At 53.8% G+C, this 17,620-nt stretch overlaps 1 protein-coding gene across 4 annotated transcripts; it reads left to right on the forward strand.

Moving 5' to 3' along the window:
• Positions 1-780: 780 nt before the first annotated feature.
• Positions 781-17,140, forward strand: LOC118249077 (uncharacterized). 4 transcript variants are annotated; one of them, XM_035548701.2, is made up of 14 exons: positions 781-914; positions 3,214-4,336; positions 6,907-7,123; positions 8,292-8,449; positions 8,803-8,904; positions 9,709-9,906; positions 11,513-12,072; positions 12,710-12,968; positions 13,571-13,778; positions 14,658-14,800; positions 15,042-15,155; positions 15,341-15,544; positions 15,960-16,053; positions 16,867-17,140. In XM_035548701.2, the coding sequence occupies exons 2-14, from the start codon at positions 3,466-3,468 to the stop codon at positions 16,928-16,930; spliced, it is 3,192 nt and encodes a 1,063-aa protein (XP_035404594.1). In that variant the 5' UTR covers positions 781-914; positions 3,214-3,465; the 3' UTR covers positions 16,931-17,140. The 4 variants fall into 4 exon arrangements, with proteins under 4 accessions (XP_035404594.1, XP_035404593.1, XP_035404591.1 ...); XM_035548700.2 differs by lacking the exon at positions 781-914 and adding an exon at positions 924-1,260; XM_035548698.2 differs by lacking the exon at positions 781-914 and adding an exon at positions 1,411-1,493.
• The last annotated feature ends 480 nt before the right edge of the window (positions 17,141-17,620 follow it).

The following is a 17,620-nucleotide window of genomic DNA, read 5'->3' on the forward strand; positions in this document are numbered from 1 at the left end:
TCAGCGTGTAACGTGCCCCAGCAGCCGGTCAGACGTGCCAACCACTCCCAGACCTGAGTGGGGCCCACAGTGCAGGAGCTCAGTGCACAGCCACGTGATATGGGACCCTGCTGCTGCAGCCCGGTCCCCAGCCAGGCAGGGGGGGCAGCCACACAGCCTGGACCAGCAGTGATGGGAAGAGTCTGGGCCTTGGGACACAGCACCACGCCACAGACCTCACCAAGTGCACATCACGCTGGTGAGGCTCTGTCTCAGATCAACCACCCTCGTTTAGCAGCTGTGCAAAGTGCTCAGCCCCAAGCCCCAGTAATTAGCACCATGTGCTCCAAAGTTTGTTTGGCACTCAGATGGGAACTGCTCCAGCACCGCTTTGGGGACGCTGCCAGTCCGGCAGAATTGCAGGACGCTCGCTCTGTGGCTCGTCTGCTGGTGTGGGCACAGTGCTGGGGCTGCCCTGCACCCCAAGGAGCCCTCAGGGCAGCACCCTTCCCCTTGTGGCTCAGCCTCTTCCCACAACTGCAGCTCCGCTGAGGACACAGGCGGAGGCGGCCCTTCTGGCAGAGCTTCCCTCTTGCTGGAGTCCTGGTTTCCAGTTACAAGAGGGAGGAAGACACCAGGCTGATGAGTCACAGAAGCCCACATTTGGCCCTGCAGCAGGAGCAGCTGATTTCTCTACTGGTTGCTGAGCAGTGAGCAGGACAGCCTGCTCCCCGCAGCCTGCCCACCCCACCAAACCCTGCACCCACAGCAGCAGGGCAGTACCCACAGGCCTCTCCCAGTGAGGAGAACCATGGAAGGGGCCTGGGCAGCCTCACGAGCAGGTGTGGGGAAGCAGGCCCTCAAAGTTGCTGGGGAGGAGGAGTTAGGTCGGGCCTGCCCCTTGCCAGGGAGTTGGGTCCCAGCACCACATGAAGGTGAGGAGGTGGCATAATGCCAGCCCTGGCCAGGAAGCAGCATCAGTGGAGACACAGCACTGGGGTGCAGTGGGTTGTGGGGGCCACAAGGACCGGTCCCCCTGGGAAAGCTCTGCCTGTGCCACCAGAGCAGGCTGTGCAGGGCCACCCAGCACTGCCACCAAGCCCTCTGGGTGCCAGTTCCCATGCTGGGAGCGGTGTGAGGAGGGACGCTAGTGCTCTGGCATTGCTGGCTGGGGAGCTCATCTGGGTGGGGAGGCAGGTCCACAACGCCTGCACATCCATCCATCCATCCATCCAGAAGGAGGAGGACCGGGAAGAACCACAGAAGGAGCTTCTGGGACGCGTGAGCTTATTTGGGGGACGGAGCCTTCTGAGGGGCTGCCAGCGACCTGGGGCACGCGTGGCTGACGTTCCGGGTGGGCGCAGCACGGCTCGGCTCGGCAGTGCCTGGCGGGGGCCGAGGCCGTGCCGGGGCCCGAGGCCCCCCCACCCCCGGCACCGCTCCCGCCCCGCCCCGCCCCGGTGCGGTCCCGACGGGCGCGGCGGCGGCGGCGGGTCCCGGGGCAGCGAGCGGCGGTGAGTCCCCGTCCCCCGGTCCCCGTCCCCGTCCCCATCCCCGTCCCCGGGGCGGCTGCGGGCCGGGGCTGAGCCGGAGCACGGAGCCGTGCCGGGAGGTGGCCGCTCCTGCCCCGCTGCTTGCCCAGCTCTGGGTTCCTCCGTTCCTGCTGTTTTCTCTCGTTTCTTGTGGCTTTCCTTGCATCTCACCCCCAGAGGGGAGCTCCCCTTTCTTTCTCTGTCCTGTAACTGAAATGGGGACGGAAACATGGAAATAGGGCACCGGGTAAGGATGGGCTGCTGCAGAAGTCGGTAAAGTTTCTTTCGCTTCGGACCCAGCGCTGGGCAGGACCGAGAGGCTGCCGGAGGGGGATGTTAACAGTGAGTTTGGAGAAGATCCGTGCCTGGATGGGAAAAGAGATATTTTTGGTACCAAGCACCTACCAGGAGAGAGGGCAGCTCTGGGGCTGGTCCCACGTCGTGGAGGCACAGGGCACGTGTTGCTTCTCGGTCTCCTGTTGCCTGAGAGCAGGGGAGGCTAAGGGGAGCCCAGCACAGCAAAAGGGGGAGGCATTCTGGGGCAGAGCAGCTTATCACCACCTCTCCATCACGGTCCTTTCTTTTCTGGCTCACATCAGCTTCATTCTTATCATTTTCCATTTTTATTGCGGTTTCCTCCCATTTGTCCTGAGCGTGGCCCAGGCGCCAGCTTTCAGCACGCAGTTAGCAAAGCCAGCCCTGGTGGTAGCGACAAGCCGGGCCAGGCCGGCCTGCTGGCTGCTGCTGTCAGTAGCCAAAGCTGTGCTGCTGTGCTACTGCTGCAGCTGGCACTTAACTAAAAGGACTGCAGGCGTTCACCCACACAGCAGTCACCCCCTTGACTCAGCCACGATGTGAAGGAATTGGAGGGTTACGTGCACTCCTCACCCATCAGCCCCAAGGGGGTACGGCCCCACAGCCTGCGGAAGAAACCTCTGCATGTCCAGTCTTGGCTGGCCAGGGGCTGGACTAGCACGGGCTGCACAGAGTTTACCTGAACCCCTCAGGTGGTGGCACGAGGGTGTTCATGGAAACCTCTGTAAGCGAGAGGACAAATTTTCCTTTTTTTCTTTTTTTTTTTTTTTTTTTCACAAGCATCTTTATTTGTCATTTTCACACCGCTTATTCTTTAGACCTGGCTTCAGGAATGATTGAGTTGTGCGCTTTCTCACTGAGAGATCCATATGGGGAAATGGTGCTGCAGATCCTGTGGGGCGCGTTGCTGATGCGTGCGTGGTTCCCCCAGCCCCTTGGCTGCATCTGCCGGAGCTGCAGCGGCGCCGAATTGGTTTGGTGGTCAGTGGAGCTACTCTGCAGTGGACGTGACAAGATTCTGCCATGGTCATCTGTCCTCCCCTGCATGGAGAAGATGGTTACTGTCATCTTTAGTGCTGCTTTGTGTTAATTCCCATGGAATAAATTAGACTCAGGGAAACACCTGTTAATACAGATACCACACAACATTAAGTGTTCATGCAAATCTCAGAGCTTTGAACACTGAAAATGGCTGGCTTTGTTCCATTGCAACCACTGTTAGGAATCTTGATAAACCTCTGAAGAAACACGGGGAGGAAAAATTAGAGATGTCCGCACATACTGGGGCTTTAAGGCCATTAAATTGCACTGTTGTGTTTCTATGTTTCCTAACTAGTTTTTTTTTGTTTGTTTGTTTTTTTCTCTCCCCCTCCCTCTCCTCTTAAAGGAGCTGAGCTGGGAAAACCTTGTTCAAACCATACCTTTTCCAGTCTGATTTTTGCAAGACCGCTGCTGTGCTTTGCAAACCAGAGCTCCGTAGAGAAGTGCCTCTTCCAGCGCCTCTTCCAGCCAGCAGCCAGGTTGGAGGCCTTGTCTTGCTGTCCTACAGCAGCCCAGCAGCAGCAGTTTCTTTCTGTGCTGTCAGGACAGGCCTTTGCTCCTCTAGATCGGAACTGAAACAGAAATCCCAGCTATCGTCATGGGAGATGTCTGTCTGGTTGGATTGATGGTGCTTGTGTACATCTGGTTTCCCAAGGTTGCTGCCCAGAATCTCATAAAAAACCCCAGGGACCAGAACACAGAGCATACCCTCTTGATTAATGAAGTCAATGCTGACACTCCAGGAGTGGACACTTCTGAGTTTGTGGAGCTCTATCACACCAGTGGCCGAACGGCCCGTTTGGATGGCTACTATCTGGTTTTCTACAATGGCAACGGAAACCGAGCTTACAAAGTTTTGAACCTTCAGGGCAAGGTTACTAATGGCCAAGGGTTCTTTCTCATTGGGTCCCCTTCTGTGAACCCGGCAATACTGATTCCTAAGAACACTATCCAGAACGGCCCCGATGCAATCGCTCTGTACTATGGAAAAGGGAACTACAAGGAAGGCATGAACGTCACAAGTAGTGGACTGGTAGATGCTTTGGTCCATAAGACTAGGAAGATGGACAGAGCTGACACTCTGGTCAGTGTACTGACTCCTGGCAGAGATGCTTTTCTGGAGGACTCCACCTTCAGGAGCATGGATGAGTCAATAGAAAGGTGCCGCGGGGCAGATTCTCAGTGGATCTTCCAAGTGGCTGTGCCTACCCCAGGCACAGACAACCACTGCATCCTGACTTCTCAGCTGAACGCGTCTGCTGTCCTGATCAGCGAGGTCCATGCTGCCTCTTCTTCCGAAGACTTTGAGTTCATAGAGCTTCAGGGTCCCCATTCCACCATGCTGAGGGACATCGTTCTGGTGCTGATTGATGGTCAGACCAAAGACATTTATTTCACCATGGACGTTTATGGCAAAACCTCATCGGATGGGCTTCTTCTGCTTGGTCCAGCACTAAGCAAAGCCCCAGGTAAGCACTGCACTTTCATGGCTATCTCAGCACTGAGGGAGCCATTGGCCAAGTTTGGGGCTGGAGGATACTGTCTTTTTTTTATTGTGGTTTGGCATTCTGATAGATGGGTGAAAACATGAGCTCAGCGCTCAGTGGCAGATAAAAGAGCTAATACTGCAAATTGAAAAAGAATTGCATAAAGCAAATAAAATATTAGAAATTATTAAGAGAAGAATTAAGAGGAGAAAAATGGAGGTCTTATGACACTGTATAAATTCATTATTTGCTTGCATGTTGTCTTGTGTGGTACAATGTCTTAATCTCATAAGGATATGTTAGGACTGCAGAAATTCAGAGAAGGTCAAGGATGGTCAGTGCTCTGGAAATGTTTCCACAGAAGAAGCAGCTAAGTATGCTAGCGCTCTTCAGCCCAGAAAAGGGAACGCTTAGGAGTGCCATGGCAGAGGTTTTAGAAATGGGAGCAGCCTGAAGAAGGTGGGCAGGGGTTGATTGATTGCTCTCCCATGTGGTACAAGAACTAAAGGGCATCAGAAGAAGCTAGAAGGTGGTGGTTTCGGGACAAGTGGGTGGAGGCAATGTGCTTCACAACAGGCAGAGCTGCTCAGGCGAGGAACCTTGTGAAAGGTGGAAGTTCCCAAGTGCTTAAGGGGAAACCAGGAAGGTTCACGAGAGAGTCAGTCCTATAGATTTGCTGAACACACACAGCTGCATCCATCTGAGAAGGTTTCTGAGGTAGAGTTAGACAACATTCAGGGGAAGTATCATGTGTTCGTCGTCATCTTCCCCAGATACCTGGGTATGGTTAGGGTCGGTGGGAAGTGAATTTCTGCTCTGACCCATCCTGGTGTCTGCAGGCACTGCCTGGGGACATGCTGTGCTACACCAACGCAGACAGAAGGTGCCAGGAGGGACCTGGCTTGTGCCAGGGGACACCATCCTGCCGCTTGCCAGCCTGGCCATGCCATGTCCCCTTCCCCACCCGTGGCTTGGGGCTGCTCCCAGCAGACACGGGCTCCCCCAGAAAAGCAGGAGGGCTGTTCTCTCAGTGTGCCCTGACCCGTCTGAGCTGTGCTGCCCTTGCTGCTTCCTCCTAGAACTTCCAGGCCACCAGAGGAGGAGGAAACGTCTCATTATTTTGGGCACTTCAGAGGAAGATGTTGCCAGCTGGAGACACTGACTCTGCAGCTGTCTTGTGCAATTCCCTGACTCATGATTCCTGAGTCAGGCTGTGTGTTCATCGCTCACAAACCCGGTTCCCATCTGTAATTCATGAAGTACCCAGACCTGTTGTTTCGCAGGCAGCAGACAGGATGCTCAACAAAGTCGAGCAAAGCTCAGACGATGGGGGAAGCTGAAGTGCTCTGCACTGAGGTTTATTGTCTCTGTGGCAGCTCTCCATCGCGTTTCGCACCAACGGGCTTAACCCCAAATAATCCCAAACAGAAGAGCGCGTTCTCTCTGTGGGCTCTACTCTTCCCACCAGAAAAGCTGCTTTGCTTCTCCCTGGGGGCTGCCAGCAGCTGGTAGGCTTGGGGGGGCTCCAAGGGATGCAAGGGCACAGCCAGCTGCAGGCTGAGCAGGACATTTCTGGGGATGGTGTTTGACTGTTCCTTGAGGCTTCATCAGGTCAGGAAGGAAGCTGGAGATACGCTATGGCCTTTTTTTTTTTTTTTTTTTTCTTATGAGGCTTTGTTGAGATGTCTCCAGCCTACTGCATACCTCGAACAAGTGGGGAGATGGCCCCAGACAGGGGCGTGGGGGAGCAACCGCTCGTCCTTGCCTCTCTGCCCTGAGCTCTCAGTGCAAGGGGAAGCATGGAAATGGAAATGTCAGCAGTGTTGACAAGGAGAGCAGAAATGCTGCTACTTACTGTGCTCAGCAACTCCTGCTGTGTGCTAGGGAAATAGCTGGGGAAATAGGGAACAGTACGTACAAGGAAGGAAATTGGGAAACTCCTCCAAATTTCAGCTTTAATGCTGTCTGCTGGTATCCTGGACCCTTGCTGAATAAGTTTGTGTATATATGTGAGCGTGTGCGTGTTTGTAAAAACAAAACAAAACAAGGACAATTAGTGAAACACTATATTAGTTTTTTAATATTTTTGTGTGCTATCAGAGTAATTGCTACCTTAATGCTTAGTTCATCTTGCAGATGTCTTTCGGAATTAAAAAACAACTTTACTGTAAACAACGTCACATCTGTACTTGTTTTCCCATTCCCCTTCTTATGCATGGACCAGCTTTTCTGTTCTGCGCCAGAGCAGCAGAATGGGTGCTGCTCACGTTTCCTATTCCAGACCACGAATCTGGCCACCAACGGGGAAATTCAGGCTGTAAGGACGTGGGAAATGTTAGCGAGCAGAAAGGGGAGGCTGTGGGTGCCCAACCTGCACTGACCAGCCCACCCCAGACATTTACTGAGTTACTGCAGCTGAAGTGATGCTGTTTTCCTGCTTCAGAGGAATTGCTCGTGTGTGGCTCATGGAGCATCCCTCACGTCTGCTTTATGGGGTGTCGCTCACTTATGGCTTACGTGGCGTCATTGTTCCTTTCCTCGGTGGTATGCAGTGGACTTGCCGTTCCCGGAGAACTCTACTCATCCTGTAATCAGGGATGGCCCCAACGCCATTGCCCTCTACAGAGGTAACATCAGCAGCTTTGCCCTGGGGAAGGTGCTGCCGACGGCTGGCCTGCTGGATGCCTTCGTGTACACGAACACCGAGGGGGTGAGCCCCGAGCTGCTGGAGACCCTGACGCTGGGCAGACCTGCCCTAGAGAGCACACGGTGAGATGGGTGGGGAGGAGGGTTTGCTGCTGCAGTGGCCCTTTCTGCTAGGGTCCTCCTTGCCCCGTGTCCCCAGGCCTCCGGAGAGCAGCGCAAGCTGCGAGGAGATTGAGGCTGCCTTGGGGAGGTCGGGGGTGGCGGGCGCGTACGTCCCCAGGTGGGTCTTGACTGCTTTGTGACAAAACGGCTCACTGCAAGCAGAGCCCTTGTGCAGTGAGTGCTGGTGGCATCTCGGGTCTCATCCCGTCCCACCTGGGGCAGCAGGTTCCAGGCATCCCCACCCAGGCCCTGGTCAGGGCAGGGCTGGAAGATGAATGCCACCTCCAGACCAGTCCTGTCCTCCTACCAAGTCCAGTCCAGTCCAAGTGAGGAGGCATCCCCCTGTCAGCAGACCTGGCACTGCAGAATAAAGTATCTGGGGAGAAATCTTATGACCAAATAATTACTGTTTATTATTTTATTGTTTTATTAATTTATTATTTATAAAACTCTACTGGTCAATATCATAGGTTTTCCAATACCACTTTCAAAAAGAAAAGGTTTTCCTTAGATTTAGCATGGAATTTCAGGTCAAAATGAGGATGAGGGAGGGACTTGGTATCTCTGGTAGTGATGATGCTCACCTGACACAGGTGGAAATCCCTGCTCTGCTTCACCCAGACCAAGGCTGGAAGCTGGGTTACTCTTCATTTTAGTTGAGCCACTTTATTTTTTTCTGGTTTTTGAAGAGCATAGATTTTTCCCCAGTGAAGGTTAAAGGGAACATCAGTAACCTCAGACTTTTGTGAGACACGAGGACTGTTTCCTTTATATTTGAGGCATATTCTGCTAACTAGAGAAAGAGAGGACAGTGGGTGAAGGGCAGTGAAGCAGGTTGAGGAGCAGAGGCAGTGAGGTGCCGCTCACATGAAGTTGCGTGTGTAGGACCAAGCAGTAAGTAAAAATGATTTGGGCAAGCTCTTGTCTGTGATTTTGCTCTTGGGCTCCTTTTTTGGATAAGGAGGTACTGATGAGGGTGGGATGTCTCTCCAGACCCTGTGAAGGGAGAAGACTTTAAGTGCCTGGTTTCACCCTATGGTGCAGGCAGATGTGAGTGGAGGGTGAAAAGCACTCAGGTCTCTGGCTGACAGGTTGTGTTTTCTCTCACGTACATGTCTGTTTCTTTCAGGCATCAGCTGGGAAATGTGTCCATGAGCCGGTGCAACTGCTGCTCTGTGACCCGGGACTCCTTGTCCTACGTCCTCAGCAGGCCTACTCCTGGCAAGTTCAATGATTGCCCCAGCAAACGCTTCAGCCAGACGGTCTCCTTCTGCCTTCTTGTAGCAGGTGGGTATTAGACGTCTCTGCTCCTCTAGGTGGACCTCCTAAGGACAAGAGCATGTGCTCAAAGCCAGAGCTGTCAGGACATCCCCCTAGGGTCATGCTGGGGTACATGCAGATACACCAAAGGAAATACAACCAGGACATCTGACTTTTCTCTGCAGTATTGTTCTTCGTGGCCACGTAATCTGGGCTGAACTTCCCCAGTCTTCATTCTTGTACCCAACTGCTCTGGGTGCAGTGGAGCCATTTGGGCCCTCGGAGTGATGAGCAGGAGCTGAGTTGCACCATCCCAGAATGAGCTGGAACTGAGAGTGAGGTTGGAGTGGCTAGGTAACAGTAGGCTTTTTGTTTCCTAGATTGCCAGGAGTGGCTCTCAAAGTCAGAAGAAATCCTGATGACTCTCGTCCAGGCCTTTGACCGATCCTGCAGCTGTGGAGTTTCTCCTGCCTACTTCAAAGGTGAGGTGGTTGGGAGTGGGGCAGCCCAGGGACTGCCAGGGGCTAATGCCCATCCACTCTTGATTTTCAGCCCTTGGTTTCCTACTGAATTGCATCCTCCTGGCTTGGATCCCAGCTAATCTGGGTGCTAGACTTGGTGCTGATCATGAAAGCATTGCGTGTTAGACTTAGCATGGTGCTGCTCTGCAGTGTGCTCCCATCTGCAGCTCTGCCAGGCAGCGCACATCAGTGCTCATTTGCAGACCACCAGTTATTTTGTCCTTGAGCATTTGCTGTCAGACAGATGTGGCAACAGGGCTGATGTCTCAACTGAGTTTGTTGCCTAGCTGGCTTTGCAATCCATATGAATTAAACCAAGTTTTGGCAGAAATGCAAGTGGACTTACTGGTCTGTGTTGTTTTTCTGACATCCCTGCTAGATTAGTACGCAAGTGTGATGTGCACATGCAGATACATGCAGAGAAGAGCCATGACTTTATAGCATGCATTGTCAGAGATAATATGTTCAGCTCAAGATGTTTAGATGCCCCAAAGTGATTGTTCCATTTGCTGTTGGGGCTGCAAGGCTTCTGAAAGGATGAGGATGTACCTGGGTGGGCTGCGTGACCTGGTCCCAGGCATGGGCAGACGATCTGCAGGGCTCACAGCATTGCACTGACAGCACAAGCTGCACAACCAAACCCTTCCCCTGCGTCAGTCTGACCAGGAGGGAGACAGGAGCTGGTGAGCTCTGTGTCCCTTCCAGGAGAAAGTGCGTCTTCAGAGGGGTGATGGCACTGAGGCAGTTCTCTGCTTGCCTCTGCAGATTCAGAGGTGTCCTGCCAGGACCTGGGGCTTGTGTTCACCACCCTGCTCACTGCAAAGTCAGAAGACCAGCTGAGCAGCCTGCTGCTAGCCTTCAACACCTTCCTGGAGAGCCCCAGGGTTGTGAGTTTTGACAGAAGGAATATCACAGCAGAAAGCTCCTGCTTCAAGGATATTAATGTGCCAGACTTACCTCCAGGTACCAGTCATCATTCATGTATGTTGAGGGACACCATGTTTGAGGGTGGGCGTATGGATCTAGCTCCCCAGAGCAGGGAGGTGTGCCTCCCTGCATTTCCCTATCTGACAAAGATCCCCTCCAATTCTATCTCATCCAGCTACTACGTGTTGCTCATTGTCATATTAAATGACATGGACGAGGGTATCGAGTGCACCCTCAGCAAGTTTGCAGATGACACCAAGCTGAGTGGTGCAGCTGATACACCAGAAGGAAGGGATGGCATCCAAAGGGACCTGGACAGGCTGGAGAAGTGGGCCCATGTGAATGAACCACATTAGGTTCAACAAGTCCAAGTGCAAGGTGCTGCACCTGGGTGGGGGCCATCCCAGACATGAGTGCAGACTGGGAGAAGAACTCACTGAGAGCAGCCCTGTGGAGAGAGACTTAGGGATTCTGGTGGACGAAAAGCTCAACATGAGCCAGCAGTGCGTGCCTGCAGCCCAGAAGGTGAACTGCGTCCTGGGCTGCATCAACAGAGGGGTGGGCAGCAGGGGTGGGAGGGGATCGTGCCCCTCTGCTCTGCCCTTGTGAGGCCCCACTTGGGGTCCTGCATCCAGGTCTGGGGTCCCCAGCACAAGAAGGATGTGGACCTGTTAAAGTGAGTCCAGAAGAGGGCTACAAAGATGATCAGAGGGCTGGAGCACTTCTCCTATGGAGAAAGGCTGAGAGAGCTGGGCATGTTCAGCCTGGAGAAGAGAAGGCTCTGGGTAGACCTCACTGCGGCCTTTCAGTACTTAAAGGGGGCTTATATAAAGGATGGAGAAGGATTCTTTAACTGGGTAGGTGATGATAGGACAAGGGGGAATGCTCTTAAACTAACAGAGGACAGATTTAGACTAAACATTAGGAGGAAGTTCTCCACTGTAAGGATAGTGAGGCACTGAAGAGGTTGCCAAGAGAAGCTGTGGATGCCCCATCCCTGGAGGTGTTCGAGGCCAGGCTGGATGGGGTCATGGCCAACCTGATCTAGTGGGTGGCATCCCTGCCCATGGCAGGGGGTTGGAGTTAGGTGATCTTTAAGGTCCCTTCCAACCCCAGCCATTCGATGATTCTGTGATCTGGAATAAAAGCAAACTGTTGTTATAGTTATTAGGCAGAGTATTGCCAGGACATTTGTAAAGGGTCTGGAGCACACAGATTAAAAAAAATAATAAAAAGGGGGGTTATGGTCAAAACGATGTTCAGCTCCTTTATTTTACTGGTGTCCGTATGCAGACAAGCTGCAAGGAGCCATAGAGGGAGTTTCTTTACTCTCCTGTGTTTCCTCTGGGTGCGGGGACACCACTACAAGCTGGTGCTGCGTGTGAGAGGCAGCTCCCAACGCCAGCAGGGCACCAGGCTCACAGAAGGCATGGCACGGCCTGGCTCCCTGTGGGTGCTGCAGAGGCCCATGGGGATCTCTGCGCATTGTTGCAAGAGGAGGAATGTGTGTGTTGGGATGCTGGGCCGGCATCCCCAGTCTTCTGCTGAATTTGGTCACACCCCAGCAAAATAGAGTGCAAAGCTGTTCTTTGCCCAGGGTGCCATGCTTAGGCCCACGTTCATGACATTTCTGCTTTCCAAGGTGTCCCATCACAGGTTCCAGAGGGGACTCGAGAGCCCTCTAGACAAGTGGGTGAGCTGCTCATCAACGAGGTGAACCCAGACAACCCGGGGGGAGGAGAGGACGCAGAGTACATAGAGCTCTTCTACACTGGACGGACACACTTTGACCTCCAGAGATACTGGTTGATCCTCTACAATGGCAAAAACAGCCGGGCCTACCGGGTGTTGGACCTATCCGGACACCACACAAACGAGCTGGGTTACTTCCTGGTGGGAAGCAGCACCATGCGCCCAGCACCCATGGTCAGGCTGCCCCCCAACACCATACAGAACGGGGCCGATGCCGTGGCTCTTTACTACAGCAACAGCACCCTCTACACGGTGAACATGGCTGTGACCACTGAGGGGCTGGTGGATGCTGTGGTGTACACATCCCGAGCAGATGAGAAGGCAGAGAAGCTGCTCAAAGTGCTGGTACCGGGGCAGAGCATCCTTTACGAAAATGATTCTCACAGCACTGAGGATGAGTCTCTGAGCCGCTGCCACAGTCTGAGTGCAAGACTCCAGAGCAGCTTCCAGGTGGGTTGGTGGCAGATGTCTGCACTCCAGCTATAGCCACTGGGAAAGAAATAGTTGTGTTTTGGTATGGCCTTGATTCGGGAAAGTGAGGCGTTCTGATGACATGGTAGCACAGCACTTCACATCCCTGAAACTCAGCTTCCCGTGGGCCAGCGTGTGAAGGACCTGCCTCGACCGCTGCTGTGATTGATTTGCATTAATTTGTCCTGACTGTTCTTCCTGTTTCTAAGCATCTAGCTTCAGATAGTTCCCCTGAGGGAACGCTGGCAGAGTATGTACACTTCTCCTGTACAAAGCTGGGTAAGGGCAGGCTTTGATGTTCCCCTGCTGATGTCCTCTGGGGTCAGGCCGGCACAGAATGCTCAGGTCAAAAAACAAGGCAATGAAAGAAGCAGAAGTCTGCTGGCAGCCGGGAGGTGCTGAGTGGGCTCTATGGTCATGTTCAAAGGGATGTTTGCAGTGCGAGCGGACCCCACGTGGTGCTGGCAGGGATGGGACCCCTGGAGCAGCTGGGGGGAAGCAGAACCGCCATGTCCCTGTCAGGCCTTACCAGGCCCCTGTGGGGGATATGTACAGGCAGTAGGGGTGTGAGCAGTGGGATCAGCGGCCGTGGCAGCAGCTTTGTGTCTCCCCATAGGTGACGGCAGTGACACCGCTCGGAGAAAACTCCTGCGGCGGCCCCCACGTGCCATCGCTGCCTGCTGTCCGCATCAGCGAGCTGGGGCTGGCAGGCGGCAGGGCCAGTGGCTTTGTGGAGCTGCAGGGGCTGCCGGGGACCAGCCTAGATGGCCTCAGCCTGGTCATCTTCACCAGCCAGGAGGGTGCCGCTCATGGCAGCGTCCCGCTGGGTGGCAACCTCAGCGCCTCAGGCCTGCTGCTGCTGGGCGGCAGGAACGGTGAGACGGGGGGGGGGTGGGGAATCTCCGCTCATCCTCTGATGGTCTGTTACTTTTCTCTGGTCTGTGTCTTTTCTCCCTCGGCCATTCTATAATGTGTTTTTCAGTGTTTGTTCCTCCACTGGGGCTCTGCCAAGCGGGGAAGGTGGGAGGACTGGGTTCTGGGACTAGGGGCCTTAGGGGAAGCAGGGCCGCTGGGGCTGGTTGAGCCCACACCCTCTGCTGCTGCTATCTCCCCTTGGCCCTGCCACAGCACTGCCTTGGCACATCTGTCTGTCTTGTTTGTTGTTGGTGGTGGTGGTTTTGTTTGTTTGTTTTTGTCTGTGTGTGTTTTGTTCACCTTAAGCTCTGGCTGGCCTGCATGCAGAGAGCTCTACGTCTCAGAGGAACCTTGGGCTTTTCAGAAATAGGCCTTCACAGCAAGCAGTCCCTTCACTGCAGCTGTGCTTTGCCCCGCTCACCATCACTATTTTGTCTCATGTTTCTACCCTTGGAGCTCTCTACTGAAATGCACTCCTTTTCACCAGCTTCCCCTGTCAGGCTCAAGGCTCTGCCTAAACCTATCTAGATGTTCACCCTGTGTATTCTCCTGGCGTTTCCAGATGGAACAAAACTGATGTCTGAGGACATTGCTGCTAGCGAAGGCTCCAGCGCTATTGCTCTGTACAGCACCAGTGTGATTCCTAGTGGCATGAAGGCAACGTCAGAGAACCTGGTGGATGCCCTGGTGTATACATGTGGGCCAAGCATGGTGGGAGGACACTTGGATGTCCTCGGCCCACTGTACACTGTGCCCTGCAAGGATGACAGGTGAGGCCACTTCTCTGGAAAACATCTCCGGGTTCTTGGTGCCCAGAGCCTCAGTCAGCACATCACTGAGCTTGCTGCCTTGTCCTGTGTGACTGGGTGTATTCACCAGCCTTGTGAGGGAAAACAGAGAGGTGGGGAGCACATCACAATGGAAAATGCTTCCTCTGCTTTGGTGTGGGGAACTGAACTTTGTTATTGCACTGCTCGCTTAACTTGCTTCTCCCAAGGGATGTAAATGGCATTGCATGAAGGAGTGCAGCCTTTACAAATAGCAACTGTATACACTTCTTTGCCAAACTTTTCCTTCTATTTATTTATTTATTTTTAAATCCCAGTGAGCAGAACAAAACAAAACCTGGCATCCCTTTCACTCCAACATGGCATTTGCTTAACAACAAATGGGATTGAGCCTTTCTCTTGGTGGGAGCACTAGCAGAGTTTCTCCTGTCCATGAGGTCACCTCTTTTAGTTAAATCTGTCATCCTCATGTCCTCTGCCTCGCTGTCCCACCTGATTGACGGAGGCTCTAAGTTTGCAGCCTGCCCCTGTGAGCACACATGCACAGAGCCACAACCGTATGGGTCCTATTTTCCCAGGAAACAGAGATGTCTGGCTTCTGGTTAGCTTAAGCATGCACTGAAATACGTTCACCAGAAACCAGTCATATCAAATGGGTTTGCTGTGGCCAAGCTCAGGTCTGATGGGGTCAGCTGGACCTGTCTCTGTGACAGCCCTGCAAAGGCTGATGTCACCTCCAGCAAACTGTGCATCATCCCCAGCAGTGTCAAGCATGGGGGCATGAGGTGGGATTTGTGGATGAAGCCTTGAAGAGAGGCGTGAGAGGCACTGCTGAGCTCAGATTACTTTCCTGGGGGACAGGCCCGTGTCCCTGAGTCGATGCCCTTCCGGTGATGCCAGCGCAGAGCTACAGTTTGCCATCTCAGAGCCTACCCCTGGTGTGCAGAACAGCTGTCCACAGGATGCCTTTGCCGTGGGTCTGGACTTGTGCTTCCTGACACCCAGTAAGCAGGGCTGCATGCACCCCCGCCCCCCATACCCCTCAGGGTGTCCCCCACCCCCCCATACCCCCCAGGGTGGGGACCCTGCTTCCTTCCCTGGTGTGTTGATGCGATGGAAAGCACACCACTATCCCAAGCAGGCAGCCTTGCTTGCAGTTTCGGTGTGTGGAGCGCAGTTGGGAGGCAATCACCAGGCCTGAGCTGTATCCAGGCAATTGCTTCTCCACTTCTCCTCGTCCCTTAGACTGCTCTGCCTGGACCGTGCACCACAGAAGGACACTTGAAAGCTTTAGAAGGGTCTTAATGATCTCCCTGGAGGAGGAGTGCTCCTGTGGCGTCTCTGAGCTCTACCTGCAAGGTCAGTGCCCTGCTCCATTTGCCTGGTTTGCAGTGCCCCCCCCTTGCCCACACTGCTGGCGCCAGGCAGGGAGAGTTGTGTCCCTGCCCCACTGGAGGGGCCAGGAGGTCTCATCGCCGGGGGGCAGTCCCTTCTGCAGCAGAAGGGCCCCCCCCTGTTCAAGGTGTGCTGGTGCTTCTCCACAGGGCTGAACCTGACGTGTGTGAACTCCGTGGTGAAGGTCTCGGGCCGGGTGCGTGCTCGGCTGCCGATGCAGCAGCAGTCCATTGAGAGCTGGCGCCGGGGCCTCCTGGCCAGCCCCCACCCCTTCTCCGTGGATGGAAGAGTGCTGAAAACCAGCCCTGAGTGCATCGCCCCCAGAAGCACACCAGTGTCATCACAGAGCAGTTGTGAGTTGGGAGCAGAGCTGTGCACGGGGACCTCCACCCAGCGCCACCAGCGGGGCTGAGGCTGGGCTCAGACATCCGGTGCTACTGCTTACACAGAGCTGTCTTGTGAAACTGAGGGGTTGTTAGAAGAAACATAATGATGGCTGGCTTCCTCTGGTGCAAGGGCCAATGGGGTAGTTACCCTGCCATGTCCATGTCCCTGGAAGTTCAGCTGCCACGTCCCCTGGCAAGGCTGGGGCAGCCCTGTGCTGCTGGGCGCAGAGCAGAAGTCCTAAAGCCAGCTGCTCGAAGCTGGCCAAGGCTGGAGCAGGAGCACTGTAGAGTGTTTGCAGGGAGGTGAGGGGAGACGTGGGGGGGCTGGAGCCGGCTGGGCAGGGTCCTGACTGCAATGCCCCATTTACCTTCACACCCTCAGCCTTCCCGCGCAGCTGGGAGATCACCCTGTTGGTCGTGGGAGCTCTGCTGCTCGTGCTCTTGCTGGTTGGCCTGGCGTCGCGCTTCATCAAAAGGTAAGAAATGGTCATTAAGGTGAAGGTAATAATTGATAAAGCCATGGGTGGCACCAGGTGTGTCACTGAGCACGGCGTGAAGCCCATCGGCCTCACTTACAATGTGTCATGGGGGGGAGCAAATTGCTGAAGGCTTGTGCACAAGGGGCAGCGAGGGGAAGAGCTGCTCCTTTGAGCAGACTGGGAAGTTACGGGTGGTTTAGGATAACCTGGAGAGGAAACAGCTTCCATAGTATAGCACGGCACCATTTTAAACAATTACTTGGTGGCCCTGGTGTTATTAGCAGGTAAACAGCTGCTTAACACTTGAGCGGTCAAAAACAGTGTTAGTGGGTGTGTTATTTAGCCAGCTTAGGCGATTTATTGTGGTGAATATTCTGTGATCTTCTTTTATTGTTGGCTAGGATGCTGCTGTGCAAGTGTTGGAAGTTTGGAAAGTTCTTAAAACGCATTTGGAGAATAGAAAAAACTCTGTATTTTATAAAGGAATGTAAAAAATACTTTAAGTCAGGCTTAAGGAATCTCTCAGAAAACAGTGTGGTTTAAAGTTGATCTACATGTGCCAGATGATGGTAGGTGTTCTGCCCTGTTTTTCCCCAAAATGCTAGAAGACACTTTAGTAAACTCTGTGCCTGCTGAAAGCTGGTCATCCAGCCTTTTTATTTTAAGTGCAATTCTGAGACGCAGCTTTAGTACCACTGGGTGAGATCCTGGCACCCAGACACAGGAGGGGAGATGGGATTGTCATTCCCTGCCTTCTGCAAAAGAGCAGAGCAACTCATTTTGCCTTTTACTTTGTCCATTGCTTTTCAGACATCCCCCAAATTACACCAACATTGAAATGAACGACTGCAGGGAGATGGCAGCAGACTTCTAATGCTCCCAGGCACGGCTGCAGTGGCAGAACCACCTCCACCACCAGGGCCGGACTTGTGCGTGCAGGCGGCGGAGCGGCTGTTCTGCTCCCTCTTCCTCCACGGTTGCTGCAAGGAGCTGTGTATGTATACACGGGTGTGTATACACAGACACACATCTTTATGTACATGTGTCTATATAGAGAGTTTGGAGAAACAGGCTGGTGAACAACGTCTAGGCGAACTTTGTGCTGACCGTGGTGTAACCAGAAAGAAAGACGTCTCCTTGGCTGACACACGCCCCTGCTGCAGCCAAAGTCCCGCAGCCCCCCTTGAAGCCCTGTTGGCCAGGCAAGGGAGTTCTCAGCATTGTGCCTCTGAAACCTCTCTGCTCCCGCAGCTCGGTACTGCCAGCAGCCTGCTATAGGAGAGCCCTTGCTGCTGGGGACCAAAGCCAAGAGTTCATCCTTCTCACTCACAGAAGAAAGGGTCAGAGGAGAGGGGAATACACAGCTCATGCTCAGGTACAGCTCTGTTTATGTCCCTTACCTGCACAGTCCCGCAGGACACAGAGCATACATAACCCATACCCACAAGAGCAGTGGGCAGAAGCCAGGGGCAGTGACAAACTCCAGACACGCTGAGAATCTCGGGGGTGAGGGGCTGACCTGGGTAGAAGCTGCTCAGTTTAAAGAGTCTGCTTCCTACACAAG

Source organism: Cygnus atratus, chromosome 15, assembly GCF_013377495.2.
Source record: "Cygnus atratus isolate AKBS03 ecotype Queensland, Australia chromosome 15, CAtr_DNAZoo_HiC_assembly, whole genome shotgun sequence".
Taxonomy (NCBI): Eukaryota; Metazoa; Chordata; class Aves; order Anseriformes; family Anatidae; genus Cygnus; species Cygnus atratus.